A 27,842-nucleotide genomic window follows, 5' to 3' on the forward strand; every position below is an offset into this window, starting at 1 on the left:
TGTTTTGTGCTTGTGTCTATTTGTTCTTCTCCATATGCTGGGTTTTTTAAAATAATCATGTTTCTAGATTGAGCACCCTTACAAGCAACACAGCAGTAGGTATCCAGGATACAGAGAATGACAAAGAAATGAAGAAAGTTGTTGGTTTATGTCAGCAGCCATCTGTTAAAACAAAAACCTGAGTAGAATTTAGCACTTAGTAGAATTTCTTGAACCTATTTTGTATTATATAAGGAAGAAATGGCACAAATGTGAATGTAATTGCATGTTAACGTTGAAATGCAGCTTAGCTGAAGAGAGGTAATACAGTAAAACAGTAATCAATAGATAACTGACATCAGCACAGCCAAAATACTGTGCTTATAACCGTGCTTATACAAAGGAGATTGAATATCAAAGCAATTGAGTCTTTGAGCTACATCTGGAACTGTAGGTATTTCACAAATATATTTACTGAACTTTATTCAGTCATGGAATTTAATGTTTGATCCTTAGTTCTCTGAAGAATGATTTCTAATATGTATTCAGTTAAAGCAGAATGAACTCAAAGATATTTTAGGGAGAGCTTAATCATACTTCTGTATGAATATTCAGAGTCAAAATAGCTTTTAAAAGAAATAGTAGGTGGGTGAGAAACCTCTTTTTTTTTTTTTTTCTCTTTTTTTCCCCTGTTTTAAAGAAATTTCATAGGGATTAGAATGAAATGATCTTAGAAAGCAACTGTCTTCTTTTTGCCAGGTTTGAGGCACCTCACACACCTTCCTTTGGCTTTCAGAGCCCAGGCATGGGAGTGTGTCTTGTCAAAACGTGCCTGGGAGTGTGTGTCTTATCAAAATGAAAATGCTTGTTGAGAACACAAGAAATAAAATTGTCTGAAACAGTAATCTGATGATAATGCTGTTTCTTGGCTCAGATACAGCTTTGCCTGTACACAGATAAGCATGTCTTCTCATACCAAATACCATGTTGCTCTTCTTTGTACTGCTTTTTGAAAAAATACTCAAAAATAATTACGGTCACAGTATAAACAATGGAATGTAGTTATAGATAGGGTGGTGTGTCATACTCTGTCTATTACTGCCTCGTCTTCTGTATGTACTGCAGCACAAATGGAAGGCAAAGAGTAGAAAAGCTTTCGCATTTCTGATTTCTGTCACAACATACTGCAGAATGTAAATAGAAAAATAGTCTGACTGTATTTTTATATGTCACATCAGCCTTTTGTATTTTTGATAACTGTCAAATAGCTTGAATATTTTTTTTATCATTAAACCCAAGTTCAGCTTCTTCTCAAGCAAAGGACCTACTCTTCTGGGGATTACTCAACAGATGAGGTGGCAGTGAAGGTAGTCCGCTACTTTCCTGTGACTCGTCCTTCAGAAAGGATAGCTAAAGTGTAGCTTGCTTTATACTGCCAATATCTTAGGTAGCTAGTGTACTTTGTGATACTGAGTATACAAAAAAATGTTCATAGAAAGCAATATATACAGAGGTTTTGTTTGTAGGGTTTTATCCTTTACTTCCATTCAAATACATCCAAAATCTTTTTAAAACGTTTGATTGTACAATAGGGCTTTTTAACAGCGGTCTTTAGGTAGTCCTTGGGATCAAAACAATTCGGTGGGTTGTTGAATATGTCCCAACGGTGAGGTCTGCCGTTGTCTTAAAAAAACAGGATGTTTACTTATCCCACTAACTCTCTTTATGAGCAGCTGGAGGCCAGAGCCCAAGTGCTCTGCTTCCTCTCTGCTTTCTTTCCCTCCACCCTTCTCTCTCTTCTTCATTGATCACTTTAAAAAAACATTGAGGGAGTTCTGCCTTTCAGATTTCTTTTGAAATTTCTTCCATGGGCAGAACTGTTCAAAAAACACATATGATGATAGCTACAGTGTTTTAGTTGTCAAAATAAACTACTGCAGCTTGGAAAGCAAGGGCTTTGGTAAGGGGAAAAATGATTTATGAAAAAATGAGTAACAAAAAGTATTTTATGTAGTGCCATGTGCTGTAATTTTTTTCTTCTGTTTCTGGTTTCCATAAGCAGACTTAACAGTGTAGTGTTGCTGGTAGCATACTGAATGTAGACTAGTAGGTCTCCTACAACTTCCTAAATTTAATTTCTGCAAATTACTTTAAAAGGTACATACCAGGGACAGTGGACAGGAGGAATGCGGCATGGATATGGTGTACGTCAGAGTGTACCCTATGGCATGGCAACTGTGATCCGTTCACCTCTACGAACATCTCTAGCTTCACTTCGAAGTGAGCAGAGCAATGGCACCGTTCTGCATGACATCACTTCAGACAGTCCAGCTGGAACAAGAGGAGGTTTTGTGCTCAATTTTCACAGTGAAGCAGAAGCCATGGGAATTAAGAAAAAAGGAGGCTTATTCAGAAGAGGATCCCTTCTTGGTAGTATAAAACTTAGAAAATCTGAATCTAGATCCTCGATATCTAGCAAACGGAGCTCTGTCAGGAGTGATGCTGCTATGAGTAGAATTAGTTCCAGTGATGCCAACTCTACAATTAGTTTTGGAGACGGTGACTGTGATTATTGTCCTATGGAAGACCACGTTGATGCCACCACGACAGAAACCTATATGGGTGAATGGAAGAATGACAAGCGCAGTGGTTTTGGTGTTAGTGAGCGTTCAAATGGCATGAAATATGAAGGAGAATGGCTAAATAATAGGAGGCACGGGTATGGATGTACCATGTTTCCAGATGGCACCAAAGAAGAAGGAAAATATAAAAATAATGTTTTGGTTCGTGGAATAAGAAAGCAACTTATACCAATACGAAACACAAAAACTAGAGAAAAGGTGGATAGAGCAATAGAGGGTGCACAGCGAGCGGCTGCCATGGCAAGAACGAAAGTGGAAATTGCAACTTCAAGGTATGTTACTGCAAAATATATTTGCTTGTCATTGATTTCTCAGGGGAAAAAAAAAAAAAAAAAAAAAAAAGTGAGCTCTTATTGTTGACAAAGTATTCAGAAGTGCAAGTGTTTAGATATTGTCTTTCAGTTTCAGATGAGTACCTATTGGCTTTACTTAAATTAGACATATAAAACTTAGAATCTCAACTTACTTGACTATAGCTATTCATATATGTTCCATAATATGCCATAAAAGTGAATGTCCACGTTCATACATGTTTGCCATAAGTCGAGCTGCTGCAGTATGTCGTTACTGCATGGAACATGAAACTGCTAAGGAAATGTATGAAATTATGTGGGGAATGTGAAGTGACAAAATTATATAAATGTCCTCCGCTTATGCTTACTATATAGATAACTTCTGGGGAATCATCTGAGAGTCTAAAATTGTGCATTTTCCACTGGGGATCTTAACATGCAAGAGTTATCTGAGGGAGTGTGGTGCGAACAGTGTAAGAATAATGGTTGAGGCTTTTGTGCTTAGAGGCTGTTGATTCAGTTGCCAGAAGAGTATCTGCTGAAAAGGTTTGTGTGAGATTTCTTTAGCTCTGAGGCATAGTTCTCCTGCAGTGTGAATTCATCTGGCTTTTGTGACTACCACTTCAAATAACATTGGGCTTCTCCCCACCATCAAGTTTTTGAGATGGAAGGGAAAAGTGGAAGAGTATGATTAGGGAAAAGTGTCACTTCAGCAACAACCATACGGTTATCTGAAATGGAATTGTTATAAATTAGATCAGTCTAGACAGTGTTAATAGGTTTTACTATAGAGACTGGGAGCTCTTTATGAAGCTATTTAATTTTTAATGCCTTCAGATAAGTTTCTGTGGCAGTTTCTCTGTTGTTGGTTTTGGTCTGTTTCCTCAGGCGGGCTTTTCTTGAAATATGCTGCGGACCAAAAAAAGAACCCAGAAATGTGCATGAAAGAAAATCTTCCTGCTATTTTAGAAAGAGGCTGTCACATTACACTTACAGCTGAACAACTGATTCCTGATTTAGTATGGTCACTAGTGTATGTTCAGTGACTCTCCTTTTTCTGACAGTTGTCAAGAATACAGAAAAGACTGAAAACTACATATGTGGGAAAGCTGAAATACATGGATGGCTCATAGCAAAAAGTAGTTGAGACATAAATATGAAGAATTTAGTGTACTGTTCAAGAAGCTTTATGAGCCCTGGTGACCAAAGTAACTAGAGAGTAGCATATACTCTACTGCTTCTATAAATACATGTAAGGCATTATATGACAGCATGCCACATTAGTGAAGCAGAGCCGTAATAGCTAACTTTAAGAAGTTCCTGGATCCCATTCATGTTTTGTCAGTTCATAAGCCCTAGTTCTCAAAAATGAGTGACAGAATGTGTGGATAGGATAATCACCACTTTGAGTCAATATAAAGCTGTTAACAAAACTATGGTCTGAGATCCTTAAGATACAAGGTGCGTTGTATGCATTTCCTCCTTAGGAAGAGATATGTCTCTAAAGTTTTTTGTTTGCTGTTCCTTCTTCTCAAATTGCTTCTTCTTTGGGGCTATAAGTGTTTATTTATTGAAAAGAAATTCTTGAAAGCAGGACAAGAGAAGTCATCTATAGTAGTGCACCTGTGACTATGGACTGCATCTTTGTTTTTTCAGTTGAGTATCTGTCAGACACAGTCCTATGACTACCTGTACTGATATCAAGGTTGCAGGTATAAGTTTCCACTCTTCTAGCAGCCATTGACTGTACTGGCACAGAGTCAAAGGCAAAGAGGCCTGACCTAATCGGACAACATCAAGCATAAATATTACATCAACTTCTCTTGTGAGTGCATATGGGATTCATGTAGTAGAGAAGACGTGATGCTTCCCATCTCTCAAGTTTTCAGAATTCCCTTTAGGATCAACAACTGGGAGCAAGTCCATGGCATTATGTGAACTAAGGGACTGGCATGCTGGCAGAGTCAATAATACTGACTATCCAAGAGTCAGATCATCTGGAAGAGTTTCTAGAAGAGCATTCCAGACTGACTGGATTAGTCCTGTTTCAGAATAAGAGAACTTGCTTCTGTCATCTGGAGACTTGACATTCACTATCGATTTGTGATTGCTAACTGATAACTGTTGCTGTCTAGTTGACAGAAATGAAATACCTTTGATTTACGGTGAGATTACCCTATTACTGATGCAGAATATTGCAGATACTCACTGTGCTAGAAGTGTAGTGGTGGGAATTGAGCAATTACTTTCCTTTACTTAGGTGATCAGAGATTAGGAAGAGACTTTAGCTGCACCCATCTCTCAGACAGTAATTTTCCTGCAGTGTCTTAGATAACAGTTGTCTTGTCTGATTCCTAATGATCACTATTATGGGGTGGATGGAGAGGGAGAAATCCAGGAGTGCCACTCTTTCATTTCTCTAACATATAATACGGATACATATTTTCTATGATTCTACCCATATGGCCTTTAAAACTTTCTGTGCGTATAACCTGACTGATGTATGTCAGCAGCAATGCATTCTGACTCACTGTAGATTTCCACTGTGGAAGATCATTCTACGTACACCTTTCCTCTGACACACACACACATGGTTTTCTATTCCAAACAGCTACAAACCCTAACTTTCCATAGTCAGACACCTTCCCTTCAGGTTGTCTGCTCTTGCTGCTGTACTGTTCATTCCCTAAATGTTTGCTGAGCCAAATGAAACCATACTCCTCTTCATAGCTGCCTGCTGATCGTGTCAGGTTTGGCTGATAGTTTGACCTGTTGCAGATGTCCACGCAGTCATCAGCAAGATCAGCCACTGTTTTGCTTTATATTCTTGATGCCCTTCAATATCAAGAAGTCCTTAATAATCTGTGTAGTCACCCTTTCTCTATCATGACAGTTTGATGTATGAATAGAGATCTAAAAGTTGGCTTATATGTAGCTTCTCCGAGCGTGAATTTACAGTGGCTCTCTTGACTCAGCCTTTGGGGTTTTGAGGTATCTGTACTGAAGTGTTTAGTTACAGCAGCGGTGTTTCTGAAAAGACAGAAGAGGAAGCTTTATAAGAATGTGAAGTGTATGGAAAACTGGCATATCAGGCAAATAATTACAAGCCTCTGCTACCCAGATCTCTGTCCAAAACAGGTTACACATTAGCAATGAATAACAGTGTTTTTAGAGTGATAGTGTAACCTGGGAATTTAGTTTGTACGTTGTAGTGTTGGTAACTATACTTAAAATATTAAGGTATAAATACAAAAATCCTAGGTTTGGGGGAATTACAGAGGTAAATTAGATATAAAATATGTACTTTACCTTTTGGAAGATATTAAAAATCTCCAAATTTTACCAAACCAAGAGACAAACAAATTAGATACCAGATACTTCTCACTGAAAGGACTTTGAACTTCCTTTTTATTCCCATTATGTTTCTTACTTATAAGAGGTATGCTTTGGCAGTTCAGTATGAGAGACTGGATTTTCTTTTCACTTTGTTTTTGCTTACCAGAATTATATTACAACACTTCTTTTACAGTAAGAAAATGCCTTAAGTCCTCCTTGGAAGAGCAATTAGATTATTAACTTTGCCTCCATCACTACTTTTGATGGTATAAACTATAGTGATTTTGGAATTCAATTTAGGATTTGAATATAACCTGCTTTCTTATGCTGAGCATCTCTGGGTGCTTTTAAAGAAGAGAATGCTGTGAGTAAATATATAGCACTGGAACCAGAAAGAATGATGTTTGTTTATGGGCAGTCTTTCATGTGCCAAATTCTCTCTAGGAAAGTCAGAATTACAGGTTCAGAACTGAGAGCTCAGAGCCAATCTTTTCTCCCTCCAGATTGTTCCTAGCTAACGCTCAACTAGAAGTTCTCCTTTTAGCATTGCCTCTCTGGAGAAAAAAGAGCTTTGCAAGTACATAAAAAAGACAAGATAAAATGACAGTAAAAGAAATAGGAGTTGAGTGATAGCGGTAGTGGAGAGAAAGGGGAAAAAAAAGAAATGAATGGATATAAAATATTACCTTGTTGATCTTTTCCTTGTTCTCCATTAATCTTTCAGCTTATAAAACAAAACTCTTTGGAATAATTTAATAATTTGTATTGTCACAATATGCTGCAAGACTGTTTGCCCATCTGAAAAGTTACATTGTCAGGAGTGTTGGTTGTGTAAGCACCTGAGGTTTGACTCTGGCATAATGGTGCCTTTGTGTTAGGCACAGTACAAGCAAATCACCCAGACTAAAGACCTTGCAGTCTGGGAAAATGGCAATGTCCACCAAATAGATGGAAGCTGGCATGTCTGTGAAAGGGCCTGAGATCAAGATAGCAGTAAAATTAATATGTGCAGCTAGTAATATAGAGCAGTTTCTCCTTGTTAATTAGGTGTGTGTGCTCAGATAGCATTACAATGCAAGCATCCAGTCAGGGATCACTTCTAAGGGGGATTAAGCAGTGCCTTTTCTGCGGCCATTTCTTTCTCACAGCAGCTTTTTCTGACTACTCAATTTTATTTTTAATGTGTTGGAGTACAAGTCCACAGATGCTACAGCTTAGGTACAGCCTTTATATTTCTGTATAAACTGCTGAAACTCTGGGTCTGACTGTGTGCTGCAGGCAGCCAGCTTTGTGTTGTGGGGCTGCTGCTGAGTGGCCTCAGTCTGGTGGAAGGGCCACAGGAGGATGGGGTGGGAGGGCTGGCCTGTGAGCTGCGACCCAACACAATGCCTTTGGATTCAGTTATGCATGGGGTTACAGTGGCCTTCTGGAGCTGGTAGCTGTCTTGTGACATTTTCAGTGCTGAGGATAATTTAGAGAGCCTGTCCTGGCAGTGCACCAGCCAGGCCTGGGCCTGTCAGCTTAGCATTGGCTTAAAGATTGAGCAGAGCCTGCTCTGAACCATGCTGCTCACTTGTCTGCCCCAGAACACAGCGGTGGCAGTAGGGCAGCACTTAGCTTTCTCATAATCTCAATTGTGAGTAAATTTTTGGTATGCTGTGCTGCATGTGATGGATTTATTTAAAGGAAGAGCTCAGTAGCTAGTTCCTTCAGGCCTTGTCTGACCACTGCTCTTAGCTTGACCTTAACAGACTGATTTCCAGGAAGAACTACAGTGAGGTGTGTGGAGTCCTACAGTTTGTGTTCACTCTAGATTGCAGCTGCCAGAACTCCCAGCCAGTGCTGAAAAATGTGCACAGCATACAGCTTTCTGTGGTGGATTTGACCAGTTTTACCAAGCTTGCTTTACTTAAGAAACTGAAGGGGACACTTGCAAGACTATTGCTCTGCACATCTTTGAGGTGCTTTACTTATTATAGCTGAAATATGAGCATTGTGTTGAGGCACAGGATCCATCAAATACTGAATGTTTTTATATAAACTGCTTTAGTATGAAGTTGCTTAGGTTCAAAACATTTAGTTTTAATCACTTCTCTACACAGTATATTTGAATGTAACAAAATGCTGTGCAACGAAGTGAATTCTGTGTAACAAAATGAATGCAAAAGTAAGCCTTCTGCTACAATGGGTAGTAATTTTCATGTTAGTTCTGCATCCTTCAGAAGAAACTATGTGTTCTTTGGATCCTGTGAGTTACAACACTGACTTCAGTGGGGCATGTTTTCCCTCAGATCTCTGGTAAAAGAATATAGTTTTAGACCATTTCTCCATTATTTGCCATGGCATGAATAACGATGTCTTTGAAATAACAAACTGTATAAGCTTCTTTATTCAGGTTTGCTTTCTTAATATTTAATGCAGGAAGATTTCATGGCTGAAAATGTATAAAATTACTGTGCTAACATTCAGCTCAAAAATTTTAAAAGCCTAAAGTGCCTATATCAAAGTACACTTATTTACAACCAAAAGTCTGAATATTAATATTAACAGAAAAAAGATAAAAATAAAAATAAAAATGAAAGGCCTGCACTGATTCTAGTGTGGAAGCAAACAAGCATTTCTCAATACCTTCAGGAACAGTTCTATAACAGCAAATAAAGTGCAGCCAGTTCAGGAGTATGATTGGTCTCACTATTAGCTTGTAGTAGACAAAGATTTTGTTACCCCACAGTTACTTTTCTAACTTGCTTAAAATCTAGAGATTTATAGCTTAAGGTTGAAAGTGTTCTTTTCTTTCAAGACATAAGCTGACATTGCAATACTGCTTAAACTAAGCATGAAAGGAAAAGCTCTGTGTCATTTGTTTTTAAAATATATAAACTCTTTAAAATGCTTCTTTGTTTAGATGGATAAGGATTTTTTGCTCATTTTCCAGAATACTTGGTTTAGGAGCTGAATCATACAGTGGTAGTCTAGCAGATGTACATAAAAACCCAATAAGTTTTTGATTGTATTGAGTCATAGTAGTAAGAGACAGTTTTGTTTTGTTGATTGTGTTCGTTTGCTGGTGGACAAAGAATTAGATGAGCTGTTACTGTGACTCTTGTCAGTTACACAGCATCTCAGTTTTGATCTGTGTGTATTACCACAGTTGTTCAAAAGCTAAGCCTCCAACAACATCTGTCTCCACTGACTTTCAGGGGAATTTCTGTGATTGAAAGAAAACTCCATTTAAAATATAAAATCTGTATGGTTTGCAGTGGTCAGTCACATGTGATCCACAGGGTAAAGGCATGAGACTCACTGTATATAAAACATACTCAGAAACAAAGGTATTTTATATCTTTGCTGGTTTATATGCATAAGGCTAGTGTAGTGCTAGTGCAAGCTACAGAAATTTACTTGATGTTTCAATCAAAGACTAAATCAATTAATACAGACATTTCTCAGTTTTGCTCTTCAAAGAAATAAGGAAATTTGCAGTTTTTAACTGTAACATTCTGTACGGTAGAATGTTTTTCAGTTAACAACAACAAAAGTCATTCAAATGATGTAGTTTGTGCCCCTTGTATTGATCTCATAGAATATCTTCCAAATAATAACTTATTAATTCCATGAAAACTGGTGTCATTCATTGAGTGATGCTGTTTTCTTGAATATTAATTTATCATTGATGCATTTTTTGTTTTTTTCTAGCAATTAAAACATTTTTTTTTCTGTATTAATGCATGTAACAAACATTGGTTTACACTTCCATGTGTTGGTCTGCCGTCTTTTGACTACTTCATTATTATTTTCCTCTTTTATTACTATTCTGCTGATACTTTTATGTGCTTCTTCATTATTCTGTGGTTCTCTGCTTTCAAGTGCAAGGTGGAAGAGCTGATCTCTAGTAGAAGTAGATTTCTCCTCTATGAGCTTGTATTCTCTCAAAACCATTTAAATTTATATCATTTCCAACATACTGTTGACTATTCTTGTCATTCCCCTTTGATGCTTCCCCAGGTCTGTATAGATGTAGCATCCCAGGATTACATCATTCCTGAGCTCACCACAAATCCTGTCTGTTTTTGTGTGAGGGGATATTGTTCTGCCTTGCGCTTCACTTTTAGGATTAAATTGAACTTCATTTGTCTTTAAAGAGGGATCTGCAAGTTTTCTGTTGTGTAACGCCATTCACAGATTCTGTTGTTTAGCTGTAGACACATTTTTCCCAGATGTTTCATGAATGTAAGTGGTTCTTAAGACCTTGTGCGTATCCAGTGGCTGGCCTTCCCAATGCTTAAAATGGTGATATAAACTTGTATGTATTATATTCTGATTTTTAATTATTCTTTTACTTTTTCCTGTGTTCCTCCATGTGGGTTCCAGGCAGTTTCTGATAAGGAAATTGCTGTATTTCAGTCTTGGTACCTTAAAAACAGATTGTTTGAAAGTAATGGTATTACTACATTCTATTTGAAAATCAGGAATTTTCTTATGTTTCTAATACAAAACCAGTTAAACGAGAGTTCTCCACTCTTGTCTTCTAGGAGCATAAAAAGAAAGGCATATATTTCTCTTTTATCCCTCTGAGTCTGATAGGCTGACATTTAGGCTTCTTTACTCTTCATACTACTACAGTGTACCACCTCCATTTTACACTCATCAGTTTGCTGACGTGTAAGATGAAGGAGAGAATGTTTTCTGCTTCCGCTTTTACCTCACTTTCAGATTCTGGGGTGATTCATTACAACCATCTTCTCTTTCTCTGAATTTTTAAGTCATTTCAGAAGAAAAATGCATGAGATTACATCAGTCCTAAAGCTATGCAGAAGGACTTATAATGCAAATGTGGGAAGAAGCAAGATTCAAAGATGTCCTTCTGATAAGGCACTCTTTTGGCTGATGTGGACGTACTTCATAGCTGCTTATTGTGAGCTTAAGTTTTATAGCTGTCACTGTTAGAAACTTTGCAGGAAGAGTAAAATTAATAGATCTTAGTTATGACAAAAGATATAATAGCTTCATAGGAACTGTCTCTGCGTGTGTGTTCAACACAAGCTCACTTTTTAAGCTCCCTTTCTAGAATTTATGATATCAATTGTATAGGCATCTTAGGAATATCTTGAAGACGAAGTACATACTGCCTAGCCATAAGATTAAAAAATGTATTTCAGGTATACTAAGGAAGCCAAAATGTAATAATTTGGGTAAGGAGATGCCAGCTGTCAGAATGCTTTGTGAAGATGGACTGGAACATAGAGCATTAGGATGTCTTTTTCTTATGTCTACTGTCTGGAGTACTGCCGTTACCTTAATATAGCTTGACCAAGTTGTTAATTTTAGTTCTACTAAAAATCCAATAATTGCACACATTCTGTTTATATAAATATTATACACACATAGGTTGTCAGTCATTGGGATTGTTTTCTGATTCAGAAAGCAGCATGTTTTTTTTGAAATTGAGTTACAAAGAAGGTGGGAATAGCATTTGTCAATTCTGCAAATATCAACAGAGCAGATAAGCTGGTGAGCTTTTCTGATATTCCAGTTGTTTGATTTATATAGATATATTGAAGCAGTTGTTGATAGCTTCTTTTAAAAAAGTCCTTCCCTTTCTTCCTTTGGTGGCTAAAGGGCATCACTAACTGGTGCCAGATCAGTGTTTTGTTTTGTTGTTTGTTTTTTTCCTAATGCGGGGTTTATACCTTTTTCAGAATAAGGTTTTGTTTGAAGACTGAAATGGGACAAATGAACATTAGTGTGTGCGTTATATGCTCACAGTTCAGGTTACTCCAGCAAAAAATGCTCTCATCCTGCTAATGATTAAAATTTATACAAACATAATTATCTATACTTACTGCTATAGAGAAAAGATACTGAAGATTTTCCTATCATAGTCTATATATGTAAATGTAATAAGTTTCTGATGGACTAACTGCTTAGTGCAGCTTCTTGTTAGCCTTTGTTAACAGGGGGTTTAGAGAAGCAGATATGCATTTAGCTTTTAGCCTGCTGTGGTTCTGGATGGTGACTGCAGAAAGTGATGAGGAAGAATGACAATTATAATGTTCATGAAGGAGTTTGTCCTAAATTTGACATTATTTTTCTTTAATTTTTTTTAATTATTATTTTTTTAATCAGCATATATTCTAGGTGGCTTTTAACAGTTCACTCTTAAGGTTCAGCTTTGAGATATAATTCACCATCCATTTGTCTGCTGTTTGCATCTGTGATGATTGAAATATTGTTTAAGTGGTCTTGAGGTCTGTTAATAAGTTGTGAGAGATACAGTTCCTGAATGATAAGATGAACTTTTGCCAAGAGTCTACAGTAAGTGAGCATTGCAAAGGAGTTTCAGGCAGCTCAGAACACATAGATAGGTAAGCTTTCAGAAATCTCTAACACTCCTTTGACATCTGGATTTTCTCTGTTTCCCACAGAGTTAAGATTGACTGGAATCCTTTCAGAAAAGAACAGTATTACATTTTTGACAAGAAAAATGAATAAGCTGTGCTTTGGGGTTTCAGAAAGGACTGTACAGATACTGGTGTAGCAAAACTTGAGAACTGGCTTCCTTATGGTACCTGTCTTTATGTTTATTTGATACTTCACAATAGATTTAATGCAGAGGCATTTTTGGTTCAGTGGTTCAAAGAACATCCTTAATGATGTTCTGAGGGACCAGTCTGAGAAAAGGCAGCTTCAGCTGTTCTCAGGAGCCTCATTTGCTTCTTCAAGGCCCCTCACTACTCAAGGAATTGTGTTCTGCTTTCAGTATATTTGAGAATGGAAGAGATAATTTTCTCTGAAAAAAGAGAATGAATTGATCTTGAAAATGGTTATCCTCATATGTGAAATTATATATTCAAGTCAGTCTGTGACTTCATAGTGCTTATTTCAGGAAATAGTTTTGGTTTTGCACCAATACACTTGACCAGAAATAAAGTAGCAGTTTTCTCTGGATTATTTGCATTTCGAAAATGCTCACTATTAAACGTTAAACCAGTTGATGTAATATATTTAAAACTGAGATGAGTAATTGTCTCTTCCACAATAGAACCAACTTGCATGTTCCAATGTTCTTTACCTTTGTATTTTGGCAATTAATTGTCTCATTTTCAAATGAAAGTTTCAAGGGAGACAGAAGTTCAATTTATTTAGGTGCAAGTCAGCTGAGGAAACAGCTGTCTTTTCTAGGCAACTTTGATGTTCCCATCTATTAATAAATGAAACTTGGGAATAGACTGAATACAACTTTTAGCAGCTAAGTCTGGTTTTGTTTCAGACAACAGGTAAGGAGTGTGTTAATTCAGGTCAGTATTTTCAAGAATATGTTCTGTTCAGAGGAATCATTTTGGTGTACTTTGCCAGATGCTGCACTGAAATTGTCTATGCAGTTATTTGTTTAGCTTGAGGTGTTGCTGTCTTGGTTTGTGTTATGGGATTGATGTTTGGGGAAATATTTATGAAAGCTTTCAGTATTTGTTTTAGCTCTTCTATTCAGTTATTGTCATATATAAGTTGCTTTCCAACCACAAAGCAGCCTTACTTAGGAATGAATGCTATTAATGGGAATTTTATACTTTTTTCTTCTCATTTTTCTAGAAAAAGTAAATTCCTTGTTTATATCCTTACATTTTGGACCCTCCTATTGCTATCAGTATAATGCATTTTCTTCTCTTGGAAAGAAATGCATTAGATGGATTAGCAAAGTACTAAAAATATCTTTGCTTAACCACCAAATTATATAACCATCCGATTTCTGTCGGCTGCTGCTCTCATACTGTGAAGCATTTTACAAATCTGTATTTTACATCACATCCAGTGGAAAAAGAAAAGCTTTTTTTAAATTTATTTATTTATTTTTTACATCAGACCTTCTTTCAGAGATTCAAGTATGTTTTTAATTCCTTCTTTTTTTTTTAAATATTAAATATTATTTGTAATCCAAAAAGTAGAATGTACTGATGACTGATATCATTTCCAAATCTGAAAGTGCTGCTTCTTTCTTATGCTGTGTTATTTCTTTTCTGGCCACTCTAGTATAGTATGTCTGCTGCTTTCTTTGGATTTATGATTATTTTTTTTTTTGTCTGGGGGTTATTTCTTTTATGAATGATAATTTAAATCTCTACTGAAGACTGTAGATGTCCAAAACAAGATGAGTCACTTTCCAGAAAGATCTTTACAAATACAAGAGAAGATCTGGTCAACGTGACCAGCTGTAAAGCTAGGTGTCTTCTTTCTACACTTTAAGTCATACAAGTGAAAGGATTTGAAGGAGTTAATTAGTTCCAGAGGTCTCTGGAGGAAGAGAATATGAGAAAAATCATTCATCTTCTGTAAGATTAATTAAATCTTTTTCACTTCAAGATTATCCTCTAAATTTCTCTTAAAGATCTGAAGTTATTTAAGTAGTTCGTTCCACTACTTGACTACATAAATAGTACTGGTAAAAGTAGATGGTATAATTTAAAGGATTTTATGTGCATTGGTGAATAAGGAAAAAAAGAGGCTTAGTTTAAAAGGGCAGATAATTAACTGATCAAAAGTGTGTGATGAGATAAATTTATAGATTGCTGGCTTTTTTTCTTTGCTGCAAGAGACTGGGGTTGTATTGTGGTGGAGCTGCTGCCTATAATCACATTGCCTAGGGTTGGGCTGCAAGTTTGTTCTTTGCGAATGTGAGGAGACAAGTTAGCTCCTATCCTAAGGTCAACAAAGCATCACCTTAGTCTGCAGCTACATCCGTTCCACTGTTTGTTTTTCTATTGTGTAGCTATAATGAAAAAGGAGAAAAACAAATGCATGAAAAAAGGAAATGATGTCATCAGAGCAGTCAATTAGCAAGTAAGGGAAAAGACTATTATACAGCCAGCTGGCTAAAGGGCATGAGAACATCCTGAAAGATAATTGGGCATCACTTGTTGAAATACTTCAATATATCCAATATATTAACTTGCTTGGGGTTGATCAGAGTCAGTGCCTACAGATGAGTGAATAAGAACTCATCTATCTTTGGTTGTCCAGTCTCTGGAGCTTTTCCACTATACACATATAAAAGGACTGAAATAATCAAACTTAGCCTGCTTGTCATCTTGCATGCAATGATCAGCACCTCATCACTGTTGTTACTCAGCTACTTCTGAGGGGAGGAACCTGCAGCTAAGTAGGTGTAGGGGGAAAGGTTTGTCAAGATGTTTTAAAAATACCACTTTTAAAATGGTGCCTGTGATGTTACTCTTTTACGGAGAAGAAAAACGTGACTTTCTAAAGTTCTAATCAAAGAGCACTTAAATGGCTTATCACCCATGAAAGAGTGAGTGTAACCTGTCATCTTTAATTTATTCGTATAATCCTGTGCTGAAAATGCTAAACATTGGGTCTGCTGACATTAACAGGAAAACTCCCACTGATTCCAATGATACCAGGGCATCACTGATGGAGCAGTGTTCTTTGTGAGTTGTGTATTTTGAGAGATGGTGAGTTGAATGTACAAAGGCAGCTCAGTTAACAAAACCTTCAGGTTCTCAGCATGCAGTGCTAGGTGTCTGCTCTTCCTAATTCCCACTAAGACTAAAATTCTAGTCTTATTTTATGAGTTGTAGAGGAACTAATAGAACTTCCTGAGATGTAATCGTTTCTCTTTCCAAACACTAAAAGCTTCTGTAATGAGTCAGTGTGTCACATTCTGTCTCCTGTTACTCCTGCTGAATGTTGTGCCATTCTGCACACTGTCCCAAAAAATCCTGAGATTTCAGTATGGTGCAGCTCAGTACAAGTGGGAGTGACAGAATTAATTCTAGAAAGATAAGCCAGCTCAGTTACTAAGGATATCCATATTTCTGGAAATTAGGGAGGCTTGATTTTGAAAAGCCTAACTGTGCGGATACAGCTCAGTTTTTATTGCTCTACTAGAGGACCTCGTTTCTGATTTTGCATCTTTGTGAGAAAAATAACTTACAGATTTCATGTCCTTATGTTGGAAATAGCTGATCATATGGGTTGCTATTGCTTCTTTTTGGAATGCATTTGTTTTTCTGTTGTAAAGATCCTCAGCCTACTAGCTGATCAGGGAAAATAAAAAGCGTTCAGCATGGTTTGTTTGCTTCAGCTTTGCTTGTCCAGCAGATGTTTCTGGAAGGCCATCAAAATCATGGTGCCAAATTTCCCTGCTTATGTGTGCATACCACTTTGCTAGTGGCAGGGCATGCTGGGTGGCTCATCACACATGTGGTGGGACAGAAGCTCCTGAGGAAAAGGAAGGTGGTAGAACCCACTCAGTCAGCTGGATCCTAGCTGTGCTTATGTCCCAAAGGGTCTTCAGTGGCGGGCATGGAATGCGCTGTGAGATCCTGGTAGCAACAACCAGACAGCTGTGTGAAAGAGGAGCAATGGGAAAGATCTTGATTGAGAGTGGGTTGCTGTTACTTCCTAAATAACTCGATCAGCAGCCTACCCACACACTGCTCTTCCCCCGAGTATTTGTTGAGCCCTGAGCTGCCTGTGGGTGAGGTGAGTTGGCCTTGTGAGCCACATAGTGTATGTGCGCTCAAGCCACAAGCTGGACGTCAGGTGCACAGCTGATCTTGGTTACATGAGTTTACCTTCCAAGCATGCCACAAATTTCATCAAATTGATTATGGTGAGGAACAGAGTTAGAAATATATGACCAGGTTACAAGGACTGTGCAATGCTGAGGAGGGCACAAAATGAGCATACAATCTTGGTTCTCTCTGAGGCAGTGAATCTGTTGTACTTTTGTGGTACCATGGAAAACCATCCTTGTTTCTTGAGGCTCCTACCAGCTGAGAGTCAGTACAACTGCCCAGCTTCCAGTTGTGGAGCACACTTGCTTAGTGTTCCACTGTGTTGTGCATATTTTCTAGTCAAGTTTGTGTATGTACTCTCAAAGTGTACAAATGGAAAGACTGCATATTCTAGCCTTCTTTAAGAATAGTACCTGATGAATACTGGGTCACTTGTACATTGATGAAGCCCATTTAGGCTCTGTTAAAAAGAATTTAAACTACCGTGATTAATAGCATTATGCAATAGAGTGAGTTTTAATGGAATGTATTGCCATAGTTCCAAAGGCAGCTAAATATGTAGAATTTAACGTATGCTCTGTATTCAGGAGCCGACCTTTTGACAGTAACTGTGAGATAATATACAGCAGAATCTTGCTAATTCATGCTAAGGACTTAAAAGATTCATCACGGATTACTTCATTTTACAAGTTAGCAAGTAAGTGAAACATGATGACAAAACGGAAGAGCTGCACGCTTCTGCGGTATGTTCTCTGCTAATTTATCTTACTGGTAGCAGTTTAGTTGTAAGGATATTCACGATATACAAGCTAATGGATAGTGATATCATTAATAAAAGCAAAGGGATGTCATGAAATACAGGTTGTTTTAAAATATCTTTAACAAAACAAGAAGTCTTCTAGTTATGAGTGTGTGAGACCAGTGAATTAGTTGTAAAGGCAATAGATACGGGGTTTTAACATTACTAAAAGCGCTCTCTTTACATATGTGATATACCATGGAATAAGTCAAGCTAAATTTACTTGAGGAAAAGAGAAAACAGAAGTAGTATGCAGGTGCATGAGGTAAAAAGCATGTGAAGTTTAATCTTCTGGTTGAATTACTTATATGGAGCTAAACTGTCAAATTATGCTCAATCTTGAAATAGTATTCACAAGGTACTGGCTTATTTAAACACCTCTCATGCCTTGCAGTATGTAGTATGTTTCTTAGCCTTCTGAAGAGTGGAATAGTAAAATAAATATCTTGGGATTAGGACAGAGTGAATATCTCCATTAATAAAGTGTCTGCATTTTGTTATGATCAGGTTTTCAGATTTTTCTGAGTTGTGTTCTCATATTAAGTACTATTGAGAATATAATTGTACTACAGTTAGCATGTTCTTAAATGACCAGATAAAACCTTTCCATAACACCTTAGTATATTGCACTGAGCAATATAATATTTGTTATGATCTTAGTGAAAGGAGGAGCTGAAGCCTCTCTGGACTGGAAAGATCACGCACACTTGTTACTGTGCACTGGTGTGTCAGCAAAGAAGTCTGACTAAATAAGGCAGCGCATGAGTGGAGCTTATCAGTGCTTGACAGGAATATAGTCCTCTAACAGCAGATACAGAAGCCCATCTTTTCTGTGCTATCATTGGCTCTCTACACTGTACATGGACGTATGTCTATCGTCTAGTGCTGATTGTGCTCAAAACTTAGCTGTCTGCCTTTTCTTTTTGGTGTTATTTTATCTGAGAACTCATGCTAGTGAGCTGAAACCCTTATAAACCCAAATTTATTTACATTTGTATTTGTATTTCTATACATACATGTATTTGTATGGGGAGTACTCAGCTTTCAGTGTGTAGAGAAGCAATATACTGTCGCTACTGTTTTTTCTCCTATCAAATACACTGGAGTGGGTCAATGTTGTTTGATAATATAAACGAAAAATATGAAACTTCATGTATATGGGGGTGCCTTTATAGTACTACTGTGCACTAAGAAATGTTCTAAAAGAAAAAAATCCATAACATTACAGAATCAAGTCCTGACTGAATTTGCCTTCGTTGCTGTGAGGGACTGACAGAACTCAAATGAGTGACTAAGTTCCCAGTGACCTTTCTGAGTATGCTGTTGCACTTTGTGTATTTGCAGAAGATTTTTTTCCTTCTGTAGTAAAATACCAGCATCAGTATTGTTTCGGTATCAGTTTTGCTATTAAATGTAGTGTACTTGTCAGATTATTATTTTTTTACCCACTTTGTGCAAGGGTTTTGGGGATTTGAAGATTTTTAGAAATAAAGGCATTAGGACAATAAATCATCTTTAAGATCTGGTGATACTTGATATAGCTGGTCAGCTACCAAAGGAGGCAAACTTGAGACCTGCAGACAAATTTAATAGAAGAAATGAATTTATGCACGTGTGTGTGGACGTGCGTGACCTTTCATTTTTAGGGATATCAAATGCTAAATTCTTATCATTCCTTATTCAAACAAATTATTGACAGAAGTTTGTGTTACCCAAAGTAATAAATGTATTTTACACTGAGTGGGTTTTTTAAAAAATAGCAAAAAAGTGCCTTTCTGTTCTCCACAGCATGCTGTTGATTTCTTGTTGTTCCTGACCATCTTTCCTTTTTCAAGTCAAGAAGGGAAGAAGGGACAGATGGATGAATGATGATGTATTTTTATTATTATTGTTATTAATTACACTGAATTTATCTTTTATTATTAAATCTCCTTAATCTTTTTTGACCTCAGATGTGTTACCCACAGCAGGTTTTATACTGGAAAAAAACAGACTTGATTATGAATTATTGTGATATTACTGTCAATGTGAAGAAGATATTAATTTCTCAGAATAAAATCAGATCCAGTGCACTTGTGGCTTTTTGCTGCACACTGTGCATGTTTTCTGCTGCCCGATACTGTATTTTGTCAAGTCAATATCTTACTTATTTACTCTTCTATCTGCCATTATTAGCATCTTCCTATTCTCCCAACAGGATTGTTCACCCCCTCCTTGTAATCATTCATATGGGAAGCCACATAAGGAATGGGGAATGCTCAGCATCCTTCTGAGAACATTCAGAATGTTCAAAGACTACCTGTATTACATGTGTTATTTGCTTTTTCCAAAGCTGATTGTTCTCAGAATACGGTTTTGTTTTTTTTTTTTTTTCTTTTCACTCAAATGTAGTGCTTAAAAAAATACATCAACAAAGAACTGCAGTTTTAGTTGAAATCCATCTTCAGCAGTGCAATCAAGCCTGACTTGATTGTCCTGATGTGAAGTTGTAATTCAGTAGCATTGTTGTAGGCAATATACTCGAGATGTCTTTCTGTCCTCTGGAGATATCTGTGGTAATGGTACCAAAAGAATAAGCGGCTGATTGAGGCGCTTGCCAACAGAGCACTCATGAAAGGTTGACAGCAGACGTGCAGTGCAATGGACTGTTTGCCATGTGTTTGAAGGCTCCTGTACATGTAATCTATGTGTAGCTCTCCTCCAAAATAAAAGCTCCTCCACACAGCAAATAACATCACTTGCAGGCTGCCATTTCTCTACTGTGCTCAGAATATTTTCTCTTTTTGTTAGAATGTCAGCAACCCCCAAGTATTGAGCTGGATGCAGTACCATACACCTGTGTGTCCTGCATGCAGGGATGTATGATGTGAGCATGGAGATGCAGAACCTGGATGGCCTTGGTGACTATGTAGGAAAGCATAATAAAGCCCTTAAAATTCTTTAATAATTAAGATGCTTTTTATCTCCAGGAATATAATTAACAAATTTTATCTTTTTTTGTTTCTAAAAATATATTTTGCAAATATTTTAGTTACTTCAACCATATTAATTATACAAGTTTGTATTTTTGTGTTATTTCAGATCTATTTTTACTGTTGCCTTTATCAATATTATATTATGTTGTTTTTACACTGTGTGAAGCATCTCGCTTTCTAATGAAGGTAGTTAATGCAGCTCAGCATTCTGCAAAACGTGCCTTGTAGCACCTAAATATCTTCTCTCATGTAGGGGAAGTAATTTGCAAAGCTTAATAATATCATGGAAATTAAACCTTCCTCGATTGTCCTTGAACTTAAAAGCAGAATCTGTTCAGTAACTGTATTTTTAATTGCTGAATGAGACATGTTACAATTTTGTATACGGTTACTTGGTAACATTATGCTGAACTTTAAAAGGAGCAGAATGAAGTTTGGGGGCTGTGCTTAGAAACTTGTTTCCTGTGTAGGCTTCCAGTGCGTTTTGTGGAAGGTGTGTTAGGCACACACAGAGACAAACAAAGAGCTTAACATCACACACTAGTGTGTCACAGACATGCAGTCACTATCGTTTTGTACAAACAGGAACTAAAAATAAATACTTAGGTAATAAAAACATGAAGAAAAAATGACAGTCATTAATCATGGGAAGACATTTTCAAGCTGTAATGAAGCACCTAGCTTTGCTATGATTAGGCTGTGCTTTCAGCATCTTATTGTTTTTCTGTACCTTTGTGCAGCCAATGCTCCTAATTACTCAAAATACAAAACTTTCTGAGATGATTTTTATGTGACTATCCACTGAGTGTGAGCTATCGTTTGTATTCAATGTGGATGAAGTCCCACGTGGCTGATAGTTCATCTCTTCAAAATTTTCTTCATCTGTATCCATTTGTAATGGACTGTACTGTTCATCCTGCAAATCCAGAAGCAGAGTGTCTGTGATGTGCAAATAGGATTTCATTTTCTTTAAGTAAGACAATTTGAAAGCTTTCATACTGAAATCTATTCTATATAGATTATATATATAACGTCCAAAGCTGTAATTCACGTTCTTCAGCTTCTTGCAGAGATCAGATTAAATAAATTTGACAGGAAAAGAAAATCTCCTTCAGTTCTACCTGTTTGAATACATTATTGTCTTTTATGGGACAGGAGCCTTTGTCATACAGTACAGAAATAAAGTTTTGCATTTCTAAGCTTTTGGCAGATGCCTTTCTCACAATGTAAATATAAATTCTGCTTTAGAACACCAAAATGCTACTTCACATACCTGAAACCTCTAAGTGGGATATCCCATAGCAAATATTGCAAACCCTGTCCTATGGTAAATGAGAAGGACAGGTCCTGAGAACTTACACTGAGGATTAAAAAGAGTATTGCATAGACTGTGTGATAAAGAGGCCAAGGCCTGTTTTCTTTGTGTAAATATCTACAGGTTTGAAATTATTCCAGATCTTTTGTGACCTGTCCTTGTATAAACTGCTGCACTTTAAAATATTTCCTTGTTCTAGTAACTCTGAATGTACCAGAAGCAATTCAGTTGCTTTTGTGATTAAAAACCAAAAAGCTGTCCAAATAGTTGGTCTCCCTGCATTAGTTTCTATTGGGGTGATTGTCGTGTTTTCTGTGTGGGCTGTGAGGGGGGGATTGGTCAGAAACTCAAGTTGCCCTTTTAAAAGGATCTGGAAGCAGTATGAGGAACCTATTCCTCCTGAGAGGGGGAGCAGTAGTCTTCTCTGCTTTGCTAGGAAAAGTATGTGAGGTTTGTGAAGGTCATCTATAGTGTGCTAATGCGAGGGATACATTTTCTTTTCTATACTCAAGTTACGATATACTAAGCAAATATTTATTAACAGACCTTTCAGATGCAGTGTAGTGCCAGCAGCTGCACTCTGGACAGACAGGGTATGAGGGTTCTTCTGTCTACTTGCAGACAGCACCTTAGTTGTCTCACAGTATACAGACACAATGTGTTTCCTCCTTACTTCTGTTCTAACCAAATAAGACAGATTAAAGACAGGGGTGTTTCTGCTGAATTGGAGTGTTAGAATCACAATATATTCCTCTGCTCTGATTCTCTGTATATCTTTAGGCATTTTTTCTTTCAGCAGTTAAACAAACAGCTGTAGCACTGTCTAGTAATTATGCTTACGGCTTCTAGGCTTTGCTAAGTGTTCAACAAATTGCTGTAGGTTTTTTTCTTGCTCTGTCGTGGCATTTTACCTAAGTCCAACCATTTCAGATCTTTTCTTCTCTATACATCAAACAGCACTTTAAAGTAGTGTTTCTGAGGTGCATGTTTCCTTTATGAAGTTGTATTTCCCCACTTGTCATAGTTCCTCCCAGCCTTGCTGGGTGCTGGTTGGCTCCTTTGCACATTCTTCCAGCTGTAGAAATTTGGAACAGTCAATGGAACTGGGGAGATGCTTGCTTATACTGTCCTAAATTTGCTCAGATTGAAGGCTTAACTGCATTGTATTTCTACATTTCTACCACTATTTCCTTTAGCTTATCTGTAGACCGTGGTAAGGTTCTGTGCACCTGTTCCTCTAAATCTTTCTCCTCTCTTCCATCTTGTCCTGTCATGAAAATGCAGGGTGAGAAGGGGTGAGGGAAAGAAGATCTCTTACAGGAATTTCTCTTTCAGGGTTGTATTTCACTTTCGAGTTTTACCTTTGTCACTGTAAGATCATGTGCTGAAGTCTTGGCGATGCAAAAGCTAGAAGATGTTAAGAATACACTCCAGAGTGGGGGTGACAATTTGGCCTGTCTGCAGCTGGCTCCCAAGTGTCCTTGAACAAGAGAGCTTGGGAACAGGCTGCATGAATTGTCTTGGTGACAGCAGCCCACTCCTGACTCCCAACGGTTCTCAAACACAGCTGAGAGTGGGTAGGGATTTACTGGATGGAAATAATACAGAAGGGGGAATATCAGACTGGCTGGGCACTGGCATTACTCGCAGTTCACGCTGTGTATCTTGTGGAGTGGGGGAGTCAGGAGCCACCACTCAAGCTCTTTGTAGTCAGTTCCCTGCATTACCACAACAGTTTGCTTAGATGCTGCCCACACTATGGGGAAGAGAGTTAGCAATGGGAGAGCAGGACTCCTTCGTTTCCATCTTCCTGAGCATTGAGCATCAGCAGCATCTTGTTGCCATACAGGAAAAAGCCATGTCTGTGTATTTAGATGAGGCCCAGCAGTGTTTCTTCAGTCAGGTGCAGTGTCTCTTGTGTGGCTGATTGCACTGAAAGGAAAAAACAGGCTTCAAGCAAAACAGATGTGGCTGTGTTTATTCTAAGTCTCAACTGTTGTATTGCAGCCATATCTACATCTATAATGTTCTGGATATCTAAGCCCCGTGTCAGGGAATTACTTATTTGCATGCAGTTTTCATGTGACAGCAGGAGCAGTGTTGATCTCTTTATCCCTGGGGTTCTTTCATGCAGCCACACTACTGACACCTCTAAGTGTTTTATCTTGTCTCTCTTTTGTAGTGTATTATTTTATTTGTTTTGCAAGGCTTTTTGGTATTTTACTTAGCATTGAAGGTGATTACGCAGTTTGTATGTGAAAACCCTCTTTATGTTTCTGTCATAATACTGCTAGCTATCTTCTTTTATTTCCTCTTCCTTAAGATGTTTTGATCAGAGGGAATAGTCTGACACCTCCTTCTTTCAGGGAGATTTCATCAACAACCCTTTATTCTATAAATTTTTGAGAGCATCATTCTTGACTTTTCTGAGTTGTTTCCAAAATAATTATTCAGCTCTGCACAGATGTGCATTCTCTTGTCACTGGATCTGAGCTGTACTACTTGTACATCATAGATAATGTTAAGAGATTTTTGTTTGTTTTGATACCTAAAAGTGGCCATTTGGTGGTATAATTTACTCTCAGTCAAGATCTAATGTTCTATGCTCTTCCTCTGAAATCTCTCTTATGCTGGGCAGTTTATTTAAAGGCATTCATTCTGTTACATCGCCATTTTTAAGCACTGTGTTCTTTCACTTTTAGTTTAGCCACATGTCTTCATTGAAGTATGCAATGCAGCAAATGTTTGCTGACTAAAGGTCAAGCGATCCATATAGTTAGTGGTGCCCCTGCAGCGCTGAATATTTCTTTTGCAGGGTTGGGGCACTTTTTTTGTTGGTTTTCTTTTGTTTGTTTTTAAGTCACATTCCTCTTTCCTCCTGTATTTTTGGACTCACTAGCTTTGTATTACTGGCAGCAGGGTGCCTAGGATTCAACCAGAAAGGTGGGAACTGTTTGCCACAAAAGACCTCTTCAGCTTGGTCTGTGTTGTGCTCCTGGTATGCATGTAGCACAGGTTCATTATAAGAGCAGGCACCCACACCTCAGGTTTCACACTTCAGTGTCCTAATCACCAACAGAATCCCAAAAGATGCACATCATTGCAGATATTGCCTATGGCAATGTTTGCTGAATACTGACCCATATTAAAATGTGTATGCAGTAGATGCAGAGCTTAAATTCAGAAGAAAAAAAAAAATAATGTGGGTCCTGAAAATCATTGTCACAGATTCATGTAAGTCCAGACGACAGAAGGCAAGCTGAATATGTGTCCTAGCATTTCCTGCAGGTAGGTTTAAGATTCCTCATGTCCTAATGTGCTGTTTAGCACCTAATTTATGCATCAGGCATGCTTCCATTCACTGTGAGAGGTTCTAAACAATAGGATTTCTTTACTTCCTGTCTAAATGCAGCGCTGCTGGGCTTCGTAATGCTTTCCCCTCAATCCGTGTTCTGTATAAAATGTCAGCAGTTTTAACCTCCCTGTTTAACTAAGGTGCTCTGAGGACAAATTGTGCATGCTGCAGGAATGCAATAGAAGTACCCAGTAAAATAATGAGTGGATGAGCTTAGTGCCTGCCTCAAAGGCCTAACACAGATATGAAGGCTCCTGTGTCATTCTCTTTGCTTCAGTGGCAGCTAAACAGTTCGTCTTTGTTGTTGTTTTTTAATTAGAGTGTATCTGAACAGCATGGACAGAATTGAAGATAATTAAGTAAACTTCAGGGTGATGCAAGTTAAAGACATTGAAGTGGTTTTGTGGGCGAGGGTAGGAGCAGACTCAGGAAAAAAAAACAGTAAAAATGTATTTTTACGGACCCTTTAATTGACAGTAGACAGATAACTCCAAAAAATATATACATTTTTAAATTAGCCAAAATATATTATTGTTCTGATGATATGTATGAAATATTATGTATTTTAATGAAAAGATTTATTTTAAAATAAGTTGATAATATATCAGTTTTCTATAATACATTATTTAGGCTGCTGAGACTAAGGAATTTATGCTTTTGACATATCAGCACTTCAGTGGGATATGTTGTTCCTCAGCAAGGCATACTTTTCATTGACAGCTACAAAGGAGGATTTTTAATTAAAGTCATCATCATATTCTTTTTCTGTTACCAAATTTCTTGTCATTCCTAATAGAAGTAACAAGTGATTTCATATGTAATGCTCTAGCACTAATTAGCGCAGTTTTTTTACTGCATGTCTTACTAAAAGAACAGTAAATGTAGCTGAACTCGTGAATTTTGAACTAATGCTGTTTACATGTGCAAGTAGCAAAAGAGGATGCACCCTTCCCCCTTCATTGTTAAGTGGTAAATTGTTGCTATGGTGATCGCTCTTTCCATCTCATCAGCTATAACCTGGTTTTCCACATCAACTGAATAGCTGCAAGCAAAGCATGATCTTTATTAATTTTTTTATTATATCACTTAAGATTGTTTTGCAACATAGCTATTGTCTTAGGACATACTGTAAACATTGTGATACAGTGAATGTAAAGCAAGAGATATCTAATTTTTTAGTATATAAATCCATGCACTCATTAAAATAATATAACTGCCAAAAACTTTAAATGTGTTGTTTTGTTTGTTTGTTTTTTAAGCCAGCTTATTTTTGGTGTGTAAGATTCATCTTTTTTTTTTTTTTTTTTTTTTTTTTTTTTTTTTTCCTTATTATTTGAAAGACTAAGCTCAGTGTAAAGATGATCTCCGCTAAGTGATTTGTTGTTTTTTAGCTAAGGTGATGAAAACAGGATAGTTGTAGTAAAAATTCATGGAACAGCTTATTTTCTTGTAGTGTCAGTATGTGTGCATATTGAGAATGCAGAGAGATGCCTGAGCTGTGGCGAGAGTAAGCCAGGTGAGCTGTCGTGGCATCACCAAAGGGCAAGACATACGAATACGTGATCCTGTACATATACACAAGAGATTTGCGTCAGGAAATTCAAAGGCAGAATGAGCATGTGGGCCATCAAAATAATTTCAGAGACCCTCTCTCAGCCCCATTACAAGGATTTTCAGGAAATGGGCCAGATGTTGTGGCAAGCCTTAGAGCTTTTTTCTTTCTGATCTTTTTATGATTTTGTAAATAGTTTATTTGAACATAAATTGATGGTTCTATAAGACAGCATTTGTCTGTAGTCATTTCTGGTAGTGTTCATTGCAATCAGTCTGGTTTCTTTTCACGTAAGATTCAAAATATTTCCGAGTGCAACATTACTGTATTGCTGGGTAGCATATGTGTAACTCTTTTTTTCTGATTTTATTCATGTTCCAATGTTTCTTTTCTTTTTTTCTTTTTCTTTTTTTTTTTTTAAGGACTTTTTTTTTTCCCCAAAATTTCATCTGCTTTACATGTGCCTATTTTAAATTGTGTGGCATGGTCAATAAAGGAGCAAGAAAATATCTTCCTCAAATTAACTGTTTTCAATTTGTTGTCTGTTTTATGGTCCAGAAGAAGACCTGAAAAAGATAGGAGATATGTTCTCAATGGTTGTACTCCTGTATATCATTTTCATAGAATCACAAGGTTGGAAAGGGCCTACAAGATCATGTAGTCCAACCATCCTCCCATTACCATAGCTACAACAAGCCTCTAAACCATATCTTGTAGCTCCTCATCCAGATGCCTCTTGAACACTGCCAGGGACGGTGACTCCACCACCTCCCTGGGCAGCCATTCCAGTGCCTGACCATTCCCAGAGAGAAAAAGTTTTTTCCTTATGTCTAATCTAAACCTCATCTGGTACAACTTGTGGCCATTTCCTTGGGTCCTGTTTGTTGCCTGGGAGAAGAGGCCAAACCCCTCCTCATCACAACCTCCCTTCAGGAAGTTGTAGAGTGCATTGTGGTCTCCCCTGAGCCTCCTCATCTCCAAGCTAAACAATCCCAGCTCCTTGTGCTGCTCCTCATAAGATTTGTGCTCCAGACCCCTCACCAATTTCCCTCTGCAGGGCT

General features: G+C 37.5%; 1 protein-coding gene across 6 annotated transcripts in view; it reads left to right on the plus strand.

Annotated features, from left to right (window-relative positions):
- The window catches only part of JPH1 (junctophilin 1), an 82,397-nt gene that overhangs the window by 4,903 nt on the left and 49,652 nt on the right, over positions 1-27,842 (plus strand). For all 6 annotated transcript variants that reach the window (XM_032442765.2, XM_015855791.2, XM_015855790.2 and 3 more), the window contains exon 2: positions 2,137-2,893. In XM_032442765.2, coding sequence (XP_032298656.2) covers positions 2,137-2,893 — 757 coding nt within the window. The remainder of the gene's footprint in view (positions 1-2,136; positions 2,894-27,842) is intronic.

The sequence above is a fragment of the Coturnix japonica genome, chromosome 2 (genome assembly GCF_054131305.1).
Source record: "Coturnix japonica strain WE chromosome 2, WE-NBRP24, whole genome shotgun sequence".
Taxonomy (NCBI): domain Eukaryota; kingdom Metazoa; phylum Chordata; class Aves; order Galliformes; family Phasianidae; genus Coturnix; species Coturnix japonica.